This window comes from Mirounga angustirostris, unplaced genomic scaffold, assembly GCF_029215605.1.
Source record: "Mirounga angustirostris isolate CCGP_5_RB_7025 unplaced genomic scaffold, mMirAng1.0.hap1 SCAF_4, whole genome shotgun sequence".
Lineage (NCBI taxonomy): Eukaryota > Metazoa > Chordata > Mammalia > Carnivora > Phocidae > Mirounga > Mirounga angustirostris.
In genome coordinates, this window is record NW_026991712.1 from 1,609,549 (window position 1) to 1,624,956 (window position 15,408).

Genomic DNA, 15,408 nt, shown 5'->3' on the forward strand with positions numbered 1-15,408 from the left:
TTCTGACCCCTTCTGACTTGACATTAATTCTGTTCCGTTTCCGTTTGTTTTTCTACTTGCATAGGAATAAATGCCTGAAAATCTGCGTGGTTGTGTCTGTGCTATCCGGGGTACAGGAGGTGGGGAGGAGGCCGCCCGGCCACACAGGCCCCCAGTTTCTGGGGCTTGTCACCGGGGCCAGTCTTGGCAACGTCCACGAGGCCTGAAATGCCACTGTCACTCCTCACCTTCAGAGGAGACACAAGCCTCCCCAGGCACCCTCTCTGCAGCCCCAGAAGGGAGGGATGCTCCTGGGGGGTCCTGAGTGGGAGCGTAGGACAGAAGGCTTGGGTGCTCTTTCTGGCACCCAGCCCAAGTGGTCAGACAGACATACACACACACGTACCATCTCCACCCTGGGAAGGCTGGCCAAGGGCGCTGCTGAGCTCACCTGGACGGGGTCAACCCGAGGTAGGTAAACTTACCTGGGTCCTACTGCCTGGATCTGGGCCCTACTGCCTGTGTTTGGGGTCCCACTGCCTGGGTTCGGGGCTTGCTGTCTGGGTCTGGGCCCCTTGCCTGGGTTCAGGGCCCCACTGCCTGGGTCTGGGCCCCCCTGCCTCGGTTCAGGGCCCCACTGCCTGGGTTCAGGGCCCCACTGCCTGGGTCTGGGCCCCCCTGCCTCGGTTCAGGGCCCCACTGCCTGGGTTCAGGGCTTGCTGTCTGGGTCTGGCCCCCTTGCCTGGGTTCAGGGCCCCACTGCCTGGGTTCGGGGATTGCTGTCTGGATCTGGGCCCCTTGCCTGGGTTCAGGGCCCCACTGCCTGGGTCTGGGCCCCCCTGCCTGGGTTCAGGGCCCCACTGCCTGGGTTCGGGGCTTGCTGTCTGGATCTGGGCCCCCTGCCTCGGTTCAGGGCCCCCCTGCCTGAGTTTGGGGCTTGCTGTCTGGATCTGGGCAGTTTTGATCACTGTGTGTCTGGGAGTTCCCAGAACCCAGCAGGTGCCCACACAAGCAGCCCTCCCTACTCCAGGGAGGACCGGAGGCTTCTGCTGCATCTCTCGGGGCAGTCTTCACCCTCTCAGGCCTCACTGTGGGTCAGACAGAGCCCCAGCTCCAGTGCTGGCAAGGAGGAGCTGTGGCTGGTGGTGGCCCCGGCAGGGTGCATGGCTGAGGGATGGCGGAGATGTGGGGCCCAACCAGGAGCAGGAGGAGCAGGGCCCCATGTGGCCTGAGCACTGCGGCGAGAGCCGCTTCCCGAGCTGCCGGGCCCAGTGCCTGCTCCCCCGGGGCTGTCTTCATCACAGGAGCCTCCCTTGGGCGCCACCACCTGACGCGCCTGTGTCCCAGCTGTTTGCCCAGGTGGGGCTCATCCCCCTCCATTCTTCCCCATAGCTTTTGCACCGTCTAACACACTGTCTTCAGTTTAATCAAGGTACACTTGAGTACGATAAACAGTACACGCCCGAAGTGTGCAAGGCGATGAGCTCGAACGTGTCACAGGCGCACGAATCATCCTACCATCAAGACAACGAGCACAGCCATTCCCCCCAAAGCCGCCCGCACCCCTGCCCATGCCCCCTCCATCCTTCCTTGCGCACCCCACCCCAAGCAACCACGGATCTGCTCTGTTCGTGGCAGTGTTACTCGTGACCGCTCAAACCGAGACCCACCCCCCCAACACTACACATCAGCCCACATTTTCCAGATTTCGGTAAAATGGAATCCGACAGGATTCAGAGATGCAGCCCTGCTCCAGGGCGTCTCGGTCTTTTGCTCCTACTGCTGCCAGAGCTCGGCTGTCCGACCACCAAGAGGTGCGGCCACCGTGTGGATGGTCCATCCGCGCACCTGGACGGCCAGCTGGCACGTTCCCGGGCCTGAGCTCTCAGAGTGACGTTGCTATGAACGTTCACATCCAGGTCTTCGTGGGGACAGACGTTTCCTCTCACTTGGACAAAAGCTAGGAGTGGGGTGCACGGGGCTGACGACAGAAGATGCTTCCGTTTTGAGTGGCCACTAAACTGTTCTCCAAAGTGGCTGTTCTCCCCACATTCCCCCCAGCAAAGGAAGAAGGTTCCAGTCACTGCACATCCTTGCCTTGCTGTTGTCAGTCTTCGACTGGGGCCGTCCTGATTCGGGGGTCGTGAGGTCTCCCTGCAGGTTTGGTTTGCACACCCCTCATTAACGGACACTGAGCATCTTCTCGTGTGTATGTTTGCCGTCTGGGTATCTTCTTTGATAAATTGTTAGAATCCTTTTACTCCCTTGTTTCTTTTGGGTCGTTTGGCTGATGATTATTTGTAATATTTATTCATCCATTTTAGATACACCTTCTTAGATACACATTTTGCAAATATGTTCTCCTGATCTGGCTTGTTTTTTCATTTTTATAACGTTGTTTTGTGAAGAGCAAAAATTTCATTTTGATGAAGTCCAGTTTATGGATTTCTTCTCGTATAGTCTGTGTTTTTAAAGAAATGTTTGCCATACCTGAGGTCGCTAAGATTTCTGGTGGTGTCGCTCTTAGGTAAGGTCTGAGACCCACTGGGAGCCCGTCTGTGAGCGCGACGGGACGCACAGAAGGAGAGTCGAGCTTGCTCACGTATGGCCTCTCTGGTGGAAATGGTACTCCTCTCTCCGTTGCAATGACTTAGTACCTTTGTCAAAAGCCAGCTCACCATACGCGTGGGGCCTGTTCTGGGCGCTAGCCCTGTCCATTCTGACACCCCTTCCACACTGCTGTGAGTCTATTAAGGCCTAGAATCAGGTCCTGTGAGACCTCTACCTTTTACCTTCTTTTTCAAAATGGTTTTAGCTATTTTAGATCCTTTGCATTTCCATATAAATTTTAGAGTTAGCCCGGTAATTTCTTCAAGAAAAATGCCCTTGGGTTTGGGGCTGGGAATGCACCTAAACCACAGATGGGTTTGGAGAGAAGTTACATCTCATTGTGAAGTCTGCTCATCAATGGGTATGAGTATCAATGAGTATGACAAACCTCTCCATCTGGTGAAGCCCTTTAAGAATGTATTTCAGCAATGGGGGCGCCTGGGTGGCTCAGTCGTTGAGCGTCTGCCTTCGGCTCAGGTCATGATCCCAGGGTCCTGAGATCGAGCCCCGCATCGGGCTCCTGGCTCAGCGGGGAGCCTCCTTCTCCCTCTGCCTGCCACTCCCCCTGCTTATGCTCTCTCTGTCTCTGACAAATAAATAAAATCTTAAAAAAAAAAAAAAGTATGAATTGTGGGGCACCTGGGTGGCTCAGTCGTTAAGTGTCTGCCTTCGGCTCAGGTCATGGTCCCAGGGTCCTGGGATCGAGCCCCGCATCGGGCTCCCTGCTCTGCGGGAAGCCTGCTTCTCCCTCTCCTGCTCCCCCTGCTTGTGTTCCCTCTCTCGCTGTGTCTCTCTCTGTCAAATAAGTAAATAAAATCTTTAAAAAAAAAAAAAGAATGTATTTCAGCAATGTTTTGTGGCTTTCAAAGTGAACATGTCTTCCACGTCTTTCGTCAACATCATCCCTAAGTTTTTGCCTGTTAACCTTTTATCCCACAACCTTGCTAAACCAACATAGGTCTAGGAGGGCTTTCTTGAGTTGGCTTTTTTTTTTTTTTTTCTTTTTGGTACATTCCCCGAAATTTTCTTTGTGAATACCTGTCATCTGAAAACCAGAGGCAGTTTTTACTTCCCTTCCAGTCTTTGTGTATTTTAAGTCTTTGTTGTGCCTTGTTGTATGGCTGGGCTTCCAGCATGAGGCCGAGTAAGAACCATCAGAGGCCCTGCTCTGCTCTGGCGAGTGTGGGCCAGCGCTCTGTCTTTCCAAACTGAATAGATGAGCTGTAGGTTTTCTGCAGGTGCCTTTATCAGGCTAAGACAGATCCCCCCGTTCCTAGTTTGCTGAGAGGTTGGTTGGTTGGTTGGTTGGTTTAATCAGAAACGGACGTGAGATTTTGTCAAACGTTTTTCCCAAATCTATGCACATGGTTGTCTTGTGGATGTGGTGAATCACACTCGATCTTCAATGTCAAACTGGCATTGTTCTTTGTCATGTTATATTTCCTTTTCTCTATTACTGGATTCGTTTGCTACACTTATGTTCATACCTTTTACAGCTAAGTCCAGAGAGATGCTGGTCTGCTGTGGTTCCCTGTAACGTCTGTCCGGTTCTGGTCCCAGAGGGATGGTGCCTCCCAACGAGTGGGCACAGCCCTCCTTCTCCAGAAGGGGTAGGAGAGTGTCAGTATGCGTCTTTCTTTCAGTGCTTTGTAGGGACGCCTGGGAGCTCAGTCGGTGAAGTGTCTGCCTTCGGCTCAGGTCATGATCCCAGGCTCCTGGGATGAAGCCCCACATCAGGCTCCTTGCTCAGCGGGAAGCCTGCTTCTCCTTCTCCCACTGCTGCTCCTCCTTGCTCATGTTCTCTCTCTCTCTCTCAGATAAATAAATAGAAATTTTAAAAATAAATAAACAAATAAATAACTAAATAAATGCTTTGTAGAATTCACTGGAGTTTTCTTTGTGGGAAGATTTTTAGCTACAAATTCAATTTCTTCAGAAGACAGGGATAATCCGTTACGTACTTCCTGTCGAGGGAGCACCGAGGGCCTGTGTGTGTGAGGGGCCTGGCCCGAGTCATCTAAGTTGTAGGACGCATTGGTGTAATGTTGTCATGACCTGTCCTGATGTCCCCTTTCTCATTCCTGCTTTGTGGTTTGTCTCATCTCTTCTCTTTTTCATCAGTCTACACAGAGGTTTAAAAATCACATTGATGTTCTCAAAGAATCAGCTTTTGGTTTGACTGATCTTCCCTATTGTTTTTCTTTTGCTATCTCATTGTTTTTGTTTTTTTTTTTCTCTTATTTTTTATTATTCCCCTTATTTTGCTTTCTTGGGGTTTGAGTCTCGCTGTGTTGAGAGGTTTCTGGTTTTCCAATGTGAGCATTAGCGAGGACACTCCCCTCCCGAATACTGCCTTAAGCTGTGCCCACTAACTTTGCCGGGTTGTGTTTTCACTTTCATTGGGCTGGAAGTTCTTTCTCATTTCTTTTCAAATTTCTCCTTTGACCCATCAGTTATTTAGAAATGCGTTGCTCAGTGTCTAAATATTTGGCAGATCTTACACATATTTTTCTGTTCCTGGCTTCTAATTTAATCCCACTGTTGTCTAAGGAAACAATTCACAGGATTTCATCCTTGTAGATGCACTGAGATTTGTCTTATGGCCCAGCGCACAGGCTGTCTTGGAAAATGCTCTGTCCCCCCACCCCCGCAGGGTGCAGGGCTCCCTGCACATAAAGCAAGCCGCTGTGTTGCTCAGGTCCTCTCTGCCCTTACCGATTTTGTCCACTTCTGCTCTCGGATCTTGAGAAAGGAGAACTGAAACCTCCGACTGTAAGTGTGATTTTCTTTTTCCCTCTTCAATTTTGCCAGGTTACGGTGCTTCGTGTGTCCAAAGTTCAACTGTTAGGTAAGTAAACATTTAGGATTGCTCTGTGCCTTTCTAAACGGACCCCTTTGCAGTTGTAGAATGTCCCTCTCCCTTGCTGGTTATATTCTCTGCTCTAGACGCCCTTTGTCTGGTAGGACTGCGGCCACCCTTGCTTTCTTTTCCTCAGTGTTAATGTGTATCTTTCCCTTGCACGTTCACCCTGCTCGGGTCTGGACAGAGCGGCGGGCTTCTTGAGGACAGCACGGGTGTGGCTCTGTCTCTGCTTCTCTCCGGGGGTTTGGACCACGGAGCAGGGGTTCGGGTGCAGGTGGCTTTGAGTCTGTTCTCCTGCCATTGTCTTCTCCCTGGCCCCCGAGCTCTTCCCCCCTCACCCTTCTCTGCCTTCTCTGTGACTCGCAGATTAATTTTTTCTGAGTCCATTGCATCTCCTTTGTTGCTTTCTTACGTAGAGCTCTTTGATTTTGCTTTTCATTCTTTCTGTGTGTGTGTGATTGCTTCAGTGTTCATAGGGTACATCTTTAACCTATCACAGTCTGTGTTCCAGAACGAAGCCAGCTCACCTGCAGGAAATAAATCGACAATGGTGCATTTCCCTTCTGCCCAGGACCGGGCAGCTACTACCCTCATGCAATTTACTTCTGCATTTGCTGAACATCTCTTAGTAGAGTGTTACTACTTCTGCTCTAAGCAGCCAATTATCTTCTAAAGCAATTTCAAAATGAGAAAAAAGTACCTTCTCTTTCCCAATTCTACTGTTTCCACTCCTCTGTGTAGACTTGTGTCCCAGAGGCATAGTTTACCTTCTGCCTGGGGTCGGAGGGATGGGGGCTCCACGCCCCCTCCACGTTCCCTCCATGCCCCTTGCATGCAGCCCTCCGGGGGTCTCTCCAAGCCCCCCCACACCCCTCCACGCTCCCTCCATGCAGTCGGGGGGGGGGCGACTCTGCACGCCCCCTGTAAGGACCCTCCACACCCCCTGCACGCCCCTGCACGCCCCTCCACGCCCCCTGCAAGGAACCTCCACACCCCCTGCACGCCCCTGCACGCCCCTCCACGCCCCCTGCAAGGAACCTCCACGCTCCTGCACGCCCCCTGCCCGCTGCCCTGGGGGAGGGCTTTGCCTGCCATGTTCCCTGCACTTTCAGATGCTCCAGGCGCTGCTACAGTCTGGCCTGGGTTCTGGGGTTCCAGACGTCGCCTCTCCGTGCGGCTAGCTCACCAGGCCGCTGCATGCACTCTCCGGCGTGCCCTCAGGGTCCCCTGCTGTCGCTGCTTCTCCGCACCTGCCTCGGTGTGCTCTGGCCTGGTTTTCTTCATATTTCTTGTGCTTAGGGTTCATTGAGTTTCTGGGTCCCATGGGTTTATACTTATCAACAAATTTGGGAAAATGAGGCCATTATTTCTCAGAAACATTTTTTGTCTTCCTCGCCTGTCCTTCTGGGACTCTGGTGACACACACGGGGCCACTAGAAGCTGCAGCCACACTGCTCCCCGCTGCGCTGTCCCCGCTCATTCTGTTTCCTGGCATCCTCTGCCTGATGCTTTATCCTCAAGCCCACTGATCTTTGACCCGCAGACTCGAGTGGGATGTTAATCACCCGCCCGCAGCGTGTTTTTCATCACAGACCTATTTTTCATCTTTAGAAATTCAATTTGTATTTTTTTATTTCCCGCGGCTCCCCGACACAGTCATGCTCCCCTCTATCTGCTTGAATATAGGAAATATGATGTCTGTTTTAATGCACGTGCTCGCTATCGGCTGTGTTATTTGTAAGTCTGTTTCTAATGATTTTTTTCTGCCCACCATGGGCCACATTTTCCTGCTTCTTCGCATACCTGATGGTGTTTTCAATTGGGTGTCAGGCACTTAATCAGATGAATTTTATGTTGTGGGATGCTGGCTTATTTTCTCTTTAGAGTTTTGTCTTAGGATGCAATGAAGTTACTTGGAGATGATTGGACCCTTTTGAGGCTTGCGTTTAGGCTTTGGTAGGTGGGACCAGGTGTGATCTGTAATCCAGGTGAGTAGTCCCCACGATTAAGGCAATTTCCTTCTGAGCACTCTGCCCAGTGACCCCATACTTTAAGGTCTCTGCTCCCGGCTCACACAGGCGAACCCCCAGCTCTGTGTGACTCTGGGGACTGCTTTGCCTGCTCCTTCTCAACAGCTCCCTCTGCTCACCTCCTAGCTCTCTCCTGAGCAGCTCCCCTTAATCTGAGCTCTGCCCTGTGAATTCCAGCTGCCCTGGCCTCCCTGACTGACTCTCCACTTGTCTCCTCCATCAGGGAGAGCATGGGCTCTGTTTGGTTCCCGGCCCCTGAGGCAAAGCCTGCGGTTCCTTTCTCTGAAGTCCCTTCCTCCAGCATCCCTGCCTCTGCTGGCCTGTCATGCAATGTCCAAAAAGTGCTGCTTCATTTGTTCTCCCTTTTTTGGTTGCTTAAGACAGGGTGGTAAACCCAGTTCTCATTAATTCATCATAGCTTGATGCTGAAGCCTGTGACATGCTCTGGTTTTGACCCATGTGTTTATTCTCTGCCCCATTAGAGTGTAAGCTTCATGAGGATGAGAATATTTGGGGTACATGGGTCATCTCAGTGATCACTGGCAAATAGGGTGACCAACCATTCCAGTCTGCCCAGAGAGATTACCTCCATGGCTCTGGAGGCTCAGTGCCTAGGGCCCCCCAAATGATTCATCTCTTTTAAAGAAAAAAAAATTTTTATAGTCAAATGGAATGTTGTGTTTTCTTTTTCACATTAGAAAAAAAATGAAACATTTAGGGCCCATGAACATTTTAAATTTTGCCTAAAACAGAACAAAAGCTAAATGTTGAAGTAAAGTTATGTAAGTAAAAAAGTTATTTAATATTGATATTATTATGGTTGAAGGGGGTCCATGAAATAATGGGATCCTTTCAAGGCTTGCCTTTACACTTTGCTAGATGGGACCAGGAGCGGGGACTGAAGCCCAGAAATGCTAGGTAAAATGTGGAAGTCACTCAGCAGCTAAGGCAGGGCGAGGTGGGGACCCAGGCAGGCTGAATAGGGAGCGAGGTCCAGGGGTCACTGCGCCCTGGGACAGCTCCAAGCAGCACCTCTGTTGAACTGGGCTCAAGGACTAGGGCCCGGGTGATGGTGTGGGCCAGGGGGCAAAATGCATCTGGCAGAAGCAGGGAGAGGACAGGGAGAGCCAGAAGATTCAGCGGGGTGACTGCGGCCAGACCCCGTGGAGAGAGCTCCTGAATGGTGCACGTGCATCTGAGGGCTGGGGCTTGAGTCCACGTGGGCGGGGGGGGGGGGGCGGCGGGCTGAAGCGAGACCCGAGGGGGTGGAGGTGGAGCCTGGGCGGACCTGGGGTGGGGGCGGAGACAGCGGAGCCGGGGCGGGGCTGAGACTGGGCGGAGCTGGGGCGTGACCGAGGCGAAACGGAGGGGGCGGAGCCGGGGCGGGGCTGAGACTGGGCGGAGCTGGGGCGTGACCGAGGCGAAACGGAGGGGGCGGAGCCGGGGCGGGGATTGGGCGGGGCTGGGAAGGGGAGTGGAGCGGGGCGGGGCGAGACTGGGCAGGGCTGGGGCGGGGCCGAGACTAAATAGAGCCGAGGGGGTCGGAGCTGCAGAGGGGGCGGGGCCGGAGCGGGGCTGGGACGGACTGGAGCGCGGGCGGGGGTGGGGTACGGAGACTGGAACGAGCTGGAGGGGGGCGGGCCAGGGCCGGGTCCGGGGAGGGTCAAAGCCGGCCGGGGCGGGCCGGGGCGGGGCCTCCTGCAGTGAGCTCACGCGCGGTGGGAGGCTTCCAGCGGCAGAGGCTGCGGAGCGGTGTTGCGGCCTGGTCACTGCGGGGCTCGGACCATCGCGCTGTCAGACCGAGCGGTCGGCGAGCGGCCGCGGGTGAGTCCCGGGCGCAGCGGAGGTACAGTGTGCTGAAGGTCACTGTTGAGGTCACCCCGAAACCTTCCCCCTCTGCTTGGGACCGCAGTCTTTGGGGCGGAGCTCTCCGGGAGGGGGCGGGGAGCGCTGAAGCCGCAGGCCTGGCCTCACTCAGGCCTTTGGCATCCCGAAGTTGACTCTTGGGAAATGGGGTCTGGGAGAAGTGTTGGTTTGATGTTCTCGGGGAGGGCGGAGTCTAATTTAGTCCCCTGGGGTGGGGACGCTGTGCACCCCCCACCGCCCCCGAATACCCCCGCAGGGCGGAGGGGAGTCGTAGTCCAGACTTCCCCCAACCCCTTACCAGAGATTGAATGTCTTCATCCCAAACATCGTATGGAAACTGGGAAGTTAGTTCTTCCTGCTGTTTTGCCCAAGTGCCCCTCTGGAACACATTCAAAGCGCACTTCCCCCACCGCCTGATCAGAGCTCATCACTGCCAGGGGCTCCCCCTGTGGCCAGCGACTCAGACCTGAAAGGCCCAAGTAAGGCTGGGCTCTGGAGGTCTTCCTGGGAGAGCGGCCCCCACCTGGGCCCTTAAAGGAGCAGAAGTGGGGGACCCACTCAGGGATACCCCAGTGATGTGGTTTTGGGATATAGGTGAGGTTTGGTGGGGTGGGGTCTGGAGCCCACGACCAAGAAAGAATTCTTGAGAGGTCTTTGGTGCAAAATGGTGGTTTTATTAAAGCCCAGGTTGGGACCGTGGGCAGAAGGAGCTGCACTGGGGTTGTGAGGAGCAATTGATTATATACTATGGGGTTGGTGGAGGGAAGGAAAAACGGAGGTTTTCAAAAGAACTTTCATATGCTGAAGAGGACCTACAAGATACTGGAGGCCTTGCTGTTGTCAAGGGTTTTTTTTCCTTGTAGTAAAGCAATAACATTAAGACAGTTGGGAGCTTCCTGGAACAATATCCCATATCCTACCCAAGAGTGGGGGCGGGGGGAGGTTGCTAGGTGTCCGCTTATGCTTTGTCTTCAGCTCGCCTTCATCACCAGGAGCAAAGGGGAGGGGAAGCAGTGAGGAGAGACCCACCCCTGGGGCCCAGTCCTGCACTCAGGGCCTTAGGTGAGGATAGGGCCCCTGCATGAACCACTGCCCCTTCAGTCTGCACAGGTCTGCACAGGACTTCTCTGCCCAGGTCCCCTGGGGTCCCTCAGTCCCCGTGGTGACCACCTGTCTTCGTCCCCCTCTGTGCAGGACTGCCGTGCCTCCAGTAAACCAGGAGCTTCGGGACAGCAGGGGGGTTGTCTGCCCCCTCTTCTCCCTGCCCCAGCCCCAGCCTGGATTGTTCACCTCACCACTCCCACTCTGTCCGCTCACCTCCAGCCATGGCGCCCCTGCTCACCCTGTTCCTGGTGGCCCTGGTGGGCCTCCCTCTGGGTAAGACGGATGGAGAACAGAAGGATGGACAGCCCCATGTTCGGGGTCAGGTGGGCCAGAAGTGGGGAGGGAGGCCAGAACTCCTAACCACCTCTCCTTCCAGCTGTTCTGCCCTGGTCAAGGTGATGGGACCTGGGGTCTGGTGGGCTGGAGGAAGGGCCTCTCCCTGTTCGGGGACCCGCCCCACCCAGCTCCCACCCCATCCCCTGGCCCCCAGCCCAGGCTCTGGACTGCCACGTGTGCGCCTACAATGGAGAGAACTGCTTCAACCCCATGCGCTGCCCGGCCATGGTCACCTACTGCATGACCACGCGCACCTGTGAGTCAGTGGGTGCCCCCAGCAGCGCTTTCTGGGAGGCGTGAGGGGTGTTCTTTCCTGCCCCTGGGAGTGTGGGACCCTGAGGAGGGAGGCTCCCACTTGCCCTAGGATTCTTTCTGGGAGCACCTGGCTCAGGGAGAACCGGCCCTAAAGGCCCTGCACACCAGGGTGGGCCAACCTGGGGTCCTTGCCCACCTCCCCTCTGCAGACTACACCCCGACCAAGATGAAGGTGAGCAAGTCATGCGTGCCCAGCTGCTTCGAGACCGTGTATGATGGTTACTCCAAACACGCCTCTACCACCTCCTGCTGCCAATATGACCTCTGTAACAGAGCTGGCCTCTCCGTCCCCGGGACCCTGGCCCTGGCCCCCATATTCCTGGCTACCCTCTGGGGTCTGCTCTAAACCCCCGCCCCCCACCCAGACCCACTCAAGGACAAAGTTCTGAGAGGCTCAGCCCTACCCTTTCACCCTGCACACCCCACCCACCTTCTGCACGCGCAGAGACCGCCCACCCCCCACCCAGCCACACCCAGGACTGCCTGCTAGAGTGCCCACCACCCTGGGCCTCGCTCCCAGACCACAACCTTCCATTAGCGAAAGACTGATGTGGGATCAGCCCTCCCAAAGGTGTCTGGCAAAGTGTGCTGCTTAGTTGGGGTCCTCAGTTGGCTGAGGAACACTGATTTGCAGGGAGACTTGGCCCACCTTCCTGGCAGCTCTGGGAGCAAAGCCCTGCCCCAGTCTGCCCGGTAAGTGTGTGGAGGCGCAGGGCAAAGCAGGGACCCAGGATGGGTGGGGGACCGTCCTGGGAAGAAGGGCTTGCTGGGGTGCCAGGAGGGCTGTCTCTGTGCTCTGACTGAGGCCAGGAGCTGCCCAGGGTAAGTGTGGCATAAAGGGCCATGTGAGGAAGGCCTTTGTCCCCGTCAGCTGTCCCAGATAGGAGTGCCAGGAAGCCCGGTATATCCAGGCAGCCCTTGGCTGGGGGCTTGGGGGTGGGCTCATCCTAAAGAGGACCCTCAGGCCCCCAGTCTCAGAAGCCTAGTAAGAGGTTCTTCCCTTCTTGCTCTGCGAAATCCTTGACCTTTCCCCCTCCCCTCCCCTGGCCTGAGGCTGGCCAGCACTTGGGGGCAGGGCAGGCAGGCGGCTATATTTGGTGGAGCCTGAGAGCTGACCCCAGGGCTATTTTCAGCAGGGAGGGAAGGAAGCTGAGTGGGGCCAAAACAGCCTGGTCTTCAGCCCAAGCATGCCCCTTAATGGAGGGGGGTGAGCTGCAGCCGGTGTCCGAGAGTCAGCCAGGGCTGGGGGGATCCTGGATCAGGATCCACCTGAGTCAGCCAGGGCTGGGGGGATCCTGGAAGTCAACCCGGGACAGAGGCTGGGAGAGGCGGGGTCTGGGATGCAGATGACCAGACTTCCCCCGGGAAGAGGAAGTCGCGCCCTGGGATTTCCTCTGCAACCCCAATCCCAACAACCACTGTCCACACCCACTGGCCCCTTTCCGCTGTGGCCTGCAGGCCTGGCTGAATGAGTGCTGGCTGAGCTGGCCTTGGCCCCAAAGGCAGAGCCCATCAGCCTGAGAGTCTCCACAGGACCCTCTACCCTCTGACTCCACCTGAGGGGAGAGAGAGATCCACCCTGGGCTGAAGAGCTCCCTCCTTGATTTGATGAGTGGTCTGCAGGTGCCCCCAACCCAGTGGGGCATTGGGACCCCCAAGGGCCCAAGAATTGGCATTATTTAAAGGGTACCCAGCCTAGGTGAATCCCATCCCTGGCCTGGTTTGGGAAACAAGAGTCCGCCCAGCACAGCACCGCCCAGCTGGGGATATGTCCACCCAGCACATATCCAGCCCTTATCCTGGATAAGGGCTACCTGACCAGTGTCCCCAGCTCTGGTGTCTGTAGAGGGCCCAGGAGCCCCTTCTGGCTGTCTGGTCCTCAGTTGGCAGGATTGTGGCAAATGCCTATGTGGTGGGATTATCCCTGGAACTCAGGAGCCCATGGCCCTAAAACGTGGCCCTCATCGGGGGGCCTGTGCTGGAGAGTCTGCCTGGAGAGCTTCACCCAGTGTCCCCAGAGCTCAAGGGATTGGGAGAGCCTGCGTGAGCCTCAGTAGGGGTCCTCAGGCAGAGCTGGTTGGACCTCCCAGAAGGTCCGGGAAGATGGGCCTCATCCTGGGCGGGAAGGAGCTGCACCCCAAGGAGTGTCTGGTTAAGAACTCGGTCCCCACAGGAGACCTGGGTGTCTCCTCCCCCTGAAGCCCAATCCAGTATGAGACCTTCCCTGGGGGAGGCTGGGAGCAAGCCAGACCCCAGCCCTGAGCTCCCACAGGTCCAGCAGGATCCCCAGAAGTGGTCAGCCTCGGGGAAGTGACTCAGCTCCCCCACAGAGCTGGCTGGAAGGCCAGCAGAGGCCTCTGGATGCGGAAGCCAGCAGGAAGAAAGGGTGGACATGGGCCTCCAACCCTAGCCTCCCTTGGCTTCCTGACTCAGTGGGAGAGGCTTGGAAGCAGTTGGTAAACTGCTTGTGTAAGACCTTTGTCCTGGGTCAGCAGGCGTCCTAGGCCACAGCTGGGAGGAGCATAGGATCAGTCCTCCCTCCCCTCGGTGGGTGATGAAGTTAGAGGCCTGCCTGGCCACTTGTGGGCTCTGGGGTCACTGAGAGCAGGGAGCTGGGCTTGCCGTGGTATGGGGGTGCTTCTTATACCTGCCTTCTGTCCCCATCTGTCCATCCTCCGCTGTGACCTGGTCCAAACCCAGGGCCCACAACATTGCACCCAGCCCGCAGGACAATGCCCCCACCCCACCCACCTACCCACAGGGTCCTGGCCTGCTGGGCTGTCCTCAGAACCCAGCACAGAGCCCTCGGGAGGCCCTCAACTAATACGGGGCCGGCCCCTAGTGGGAAGCCTGTGACACTGAACTTGAAGGCAGTGCCAGTGGGAATGGCACCGACGAGGACGGGAGCTGATCTCTGTGGCTTCCTTTGTCCCGGCTGCAAGCACTCCATGTCCACCCTGCAAGGTGTGAGCCATTACCACGCCCCCTTTACAGGTGAGGAAGCTGAGGCCCAGCATGACCGGGGTGCCCAACCACCACACCCCTGCCCCACTGAGCAGAGTCTTCTCCCACCAGCTGGGAGACTGCATCCCTGAGCCCGGGCGGGGAAGCCAAGGAGGGGAATTGTAAACTGAAAGCGATCTGAGCCTGTGAAATACTTCTAAGAGCTTAGGGTCAGGAAAGCTCTAGAAGGAGAAGAGTGGAACCAGAGATCTGAGGAGCCGTGAGGCCCCCAGGCAGGCGTCCAGCCCTGTGTCTGTGTCCCGGGCCGTGGGCTGGGGTCGCAGAGAGGAGGGCACAGGGGCAGCAGGCTGCCCCCAGGCAGTGGGCATGTCCGCTGTGGGGATCCCTCCAGCAGAAATGAGTACCCCCTCGATGTGGATGGATGCTCCCGGAAGCTCTCTGGGGCGTCCCAAGTCTGGAAGCAGCCTGAGCGTCTCTGTGCCGGGCCGCTGCCCGTGACGACTCTCGGAGCCCAGCTGAGGAGCTGGGCTGCAGGCGCTGAGCTGGGGGCACAGGTTGGCGTCTGCAGCCAGAGGCAGCTCCAGGGCTGTGCGTGCAGCCTGGCCCCGCTGCATGCAGAAGGCACCAGGAAGGGGTGCATCCAGAGCGCCAGCCCAGCCAGCCCCGCTGCTGGTGGGCTGGTGCTGGGCAGGGGGCAGGGAGGCTGGACCAACCACCCCACCTCCCTTGGCAGCGGCTGATTTGTTTGTTAAACATGTATCTTGCCTCTGGAAAGGGTACAAAGAAACTGGGACGGCTCTTTCTTTCTCCTGCCCCCCCCTCAGTGAGTTTTGTTGGATTCTACAACTCGGGGTGCCTGGAGGTCATCACGCACGTCTCTGAGCCTCAGCGGTCTCATTGATAAAGTGGGAATGATGGTTCCCACCAAGCCGAGGCCTCGGGGGGATGGACGAGGCTGTGGGTGTACGTGCCCAGCCCAGGGCCTAGCACACAGGAAGCCTCCGACGGACAGACGGACGGATCGATGGGAGGTCCCTCTTCCTTTCATGCCACTTGCGAGGTCTGGGCACTTCGAGGGCCGTGCCCCTGCCGGCAGCAAATGCTAACCCCTAGCCCTGACCCTGACCTTGATCAGCATGAGAATCCGCCTTCAGGCCAGGGCGCCCTCCTTGGCTCACTCTAGCCCTCAGAGAGGCCCCCTCAGTATCTCGAGTGTGTGAATAAATGGATGAATAAATATGTCTGCCCTTGGTCGGTCCTCACCAGCCACCTCAGCCCAAGCTCAGCTCCCCCTATCCGGTCTGGTAGGGCTGGCCCTGTCGGTTGTGTTGGTCCCGGACT

General features: G+C 56.5%; 1 protein-coding gene across 3 annotated transcripts; it reads left to right on the forward strand.

The window, feature by feature from the left end:
• Positions 1–9,150: 9,150 nt before the first annotated feature.
• LYNX1 (Ly6/neurotoxin 1) lies at positions 9,151–15,306 on the forward strand. Of its 3 annotated transcripts, none has more exons than XM_045895810.3 (4): positions 9,151–9,306; positions 10,543–10,725; positions 10,943–11,044; positions 11,253–15,306. In XM_045895810.3, the coding sequence occupies exons 2-4, from the start codon at positions 10,674–10,676 to the stop codon at positions 11,447–11,449; spliced, it is 351 nt and encodes a 116-aa protein (XP_045751766.1). In that variant the 5' UTR covers positions 9,151–9,306; positions 10,543–10,673; the 3' UTR covers positions 11,450–15,306. The 3 variants fall into 3 exon arrangements, with proteins under 3 accessions (XP_045751766.1, XP_045751768.1, XP_054368398.1); XM_045895812.3 differs by having other exon boundaries at positions 9,170–9,328; XM_054512423.2 differs by lacking the exon at positions 9,151–9,306 and adding an exon at positions 10,387–10,410.
• Positions 15,307–15,408: the final 102 nt, after the last annotated feature.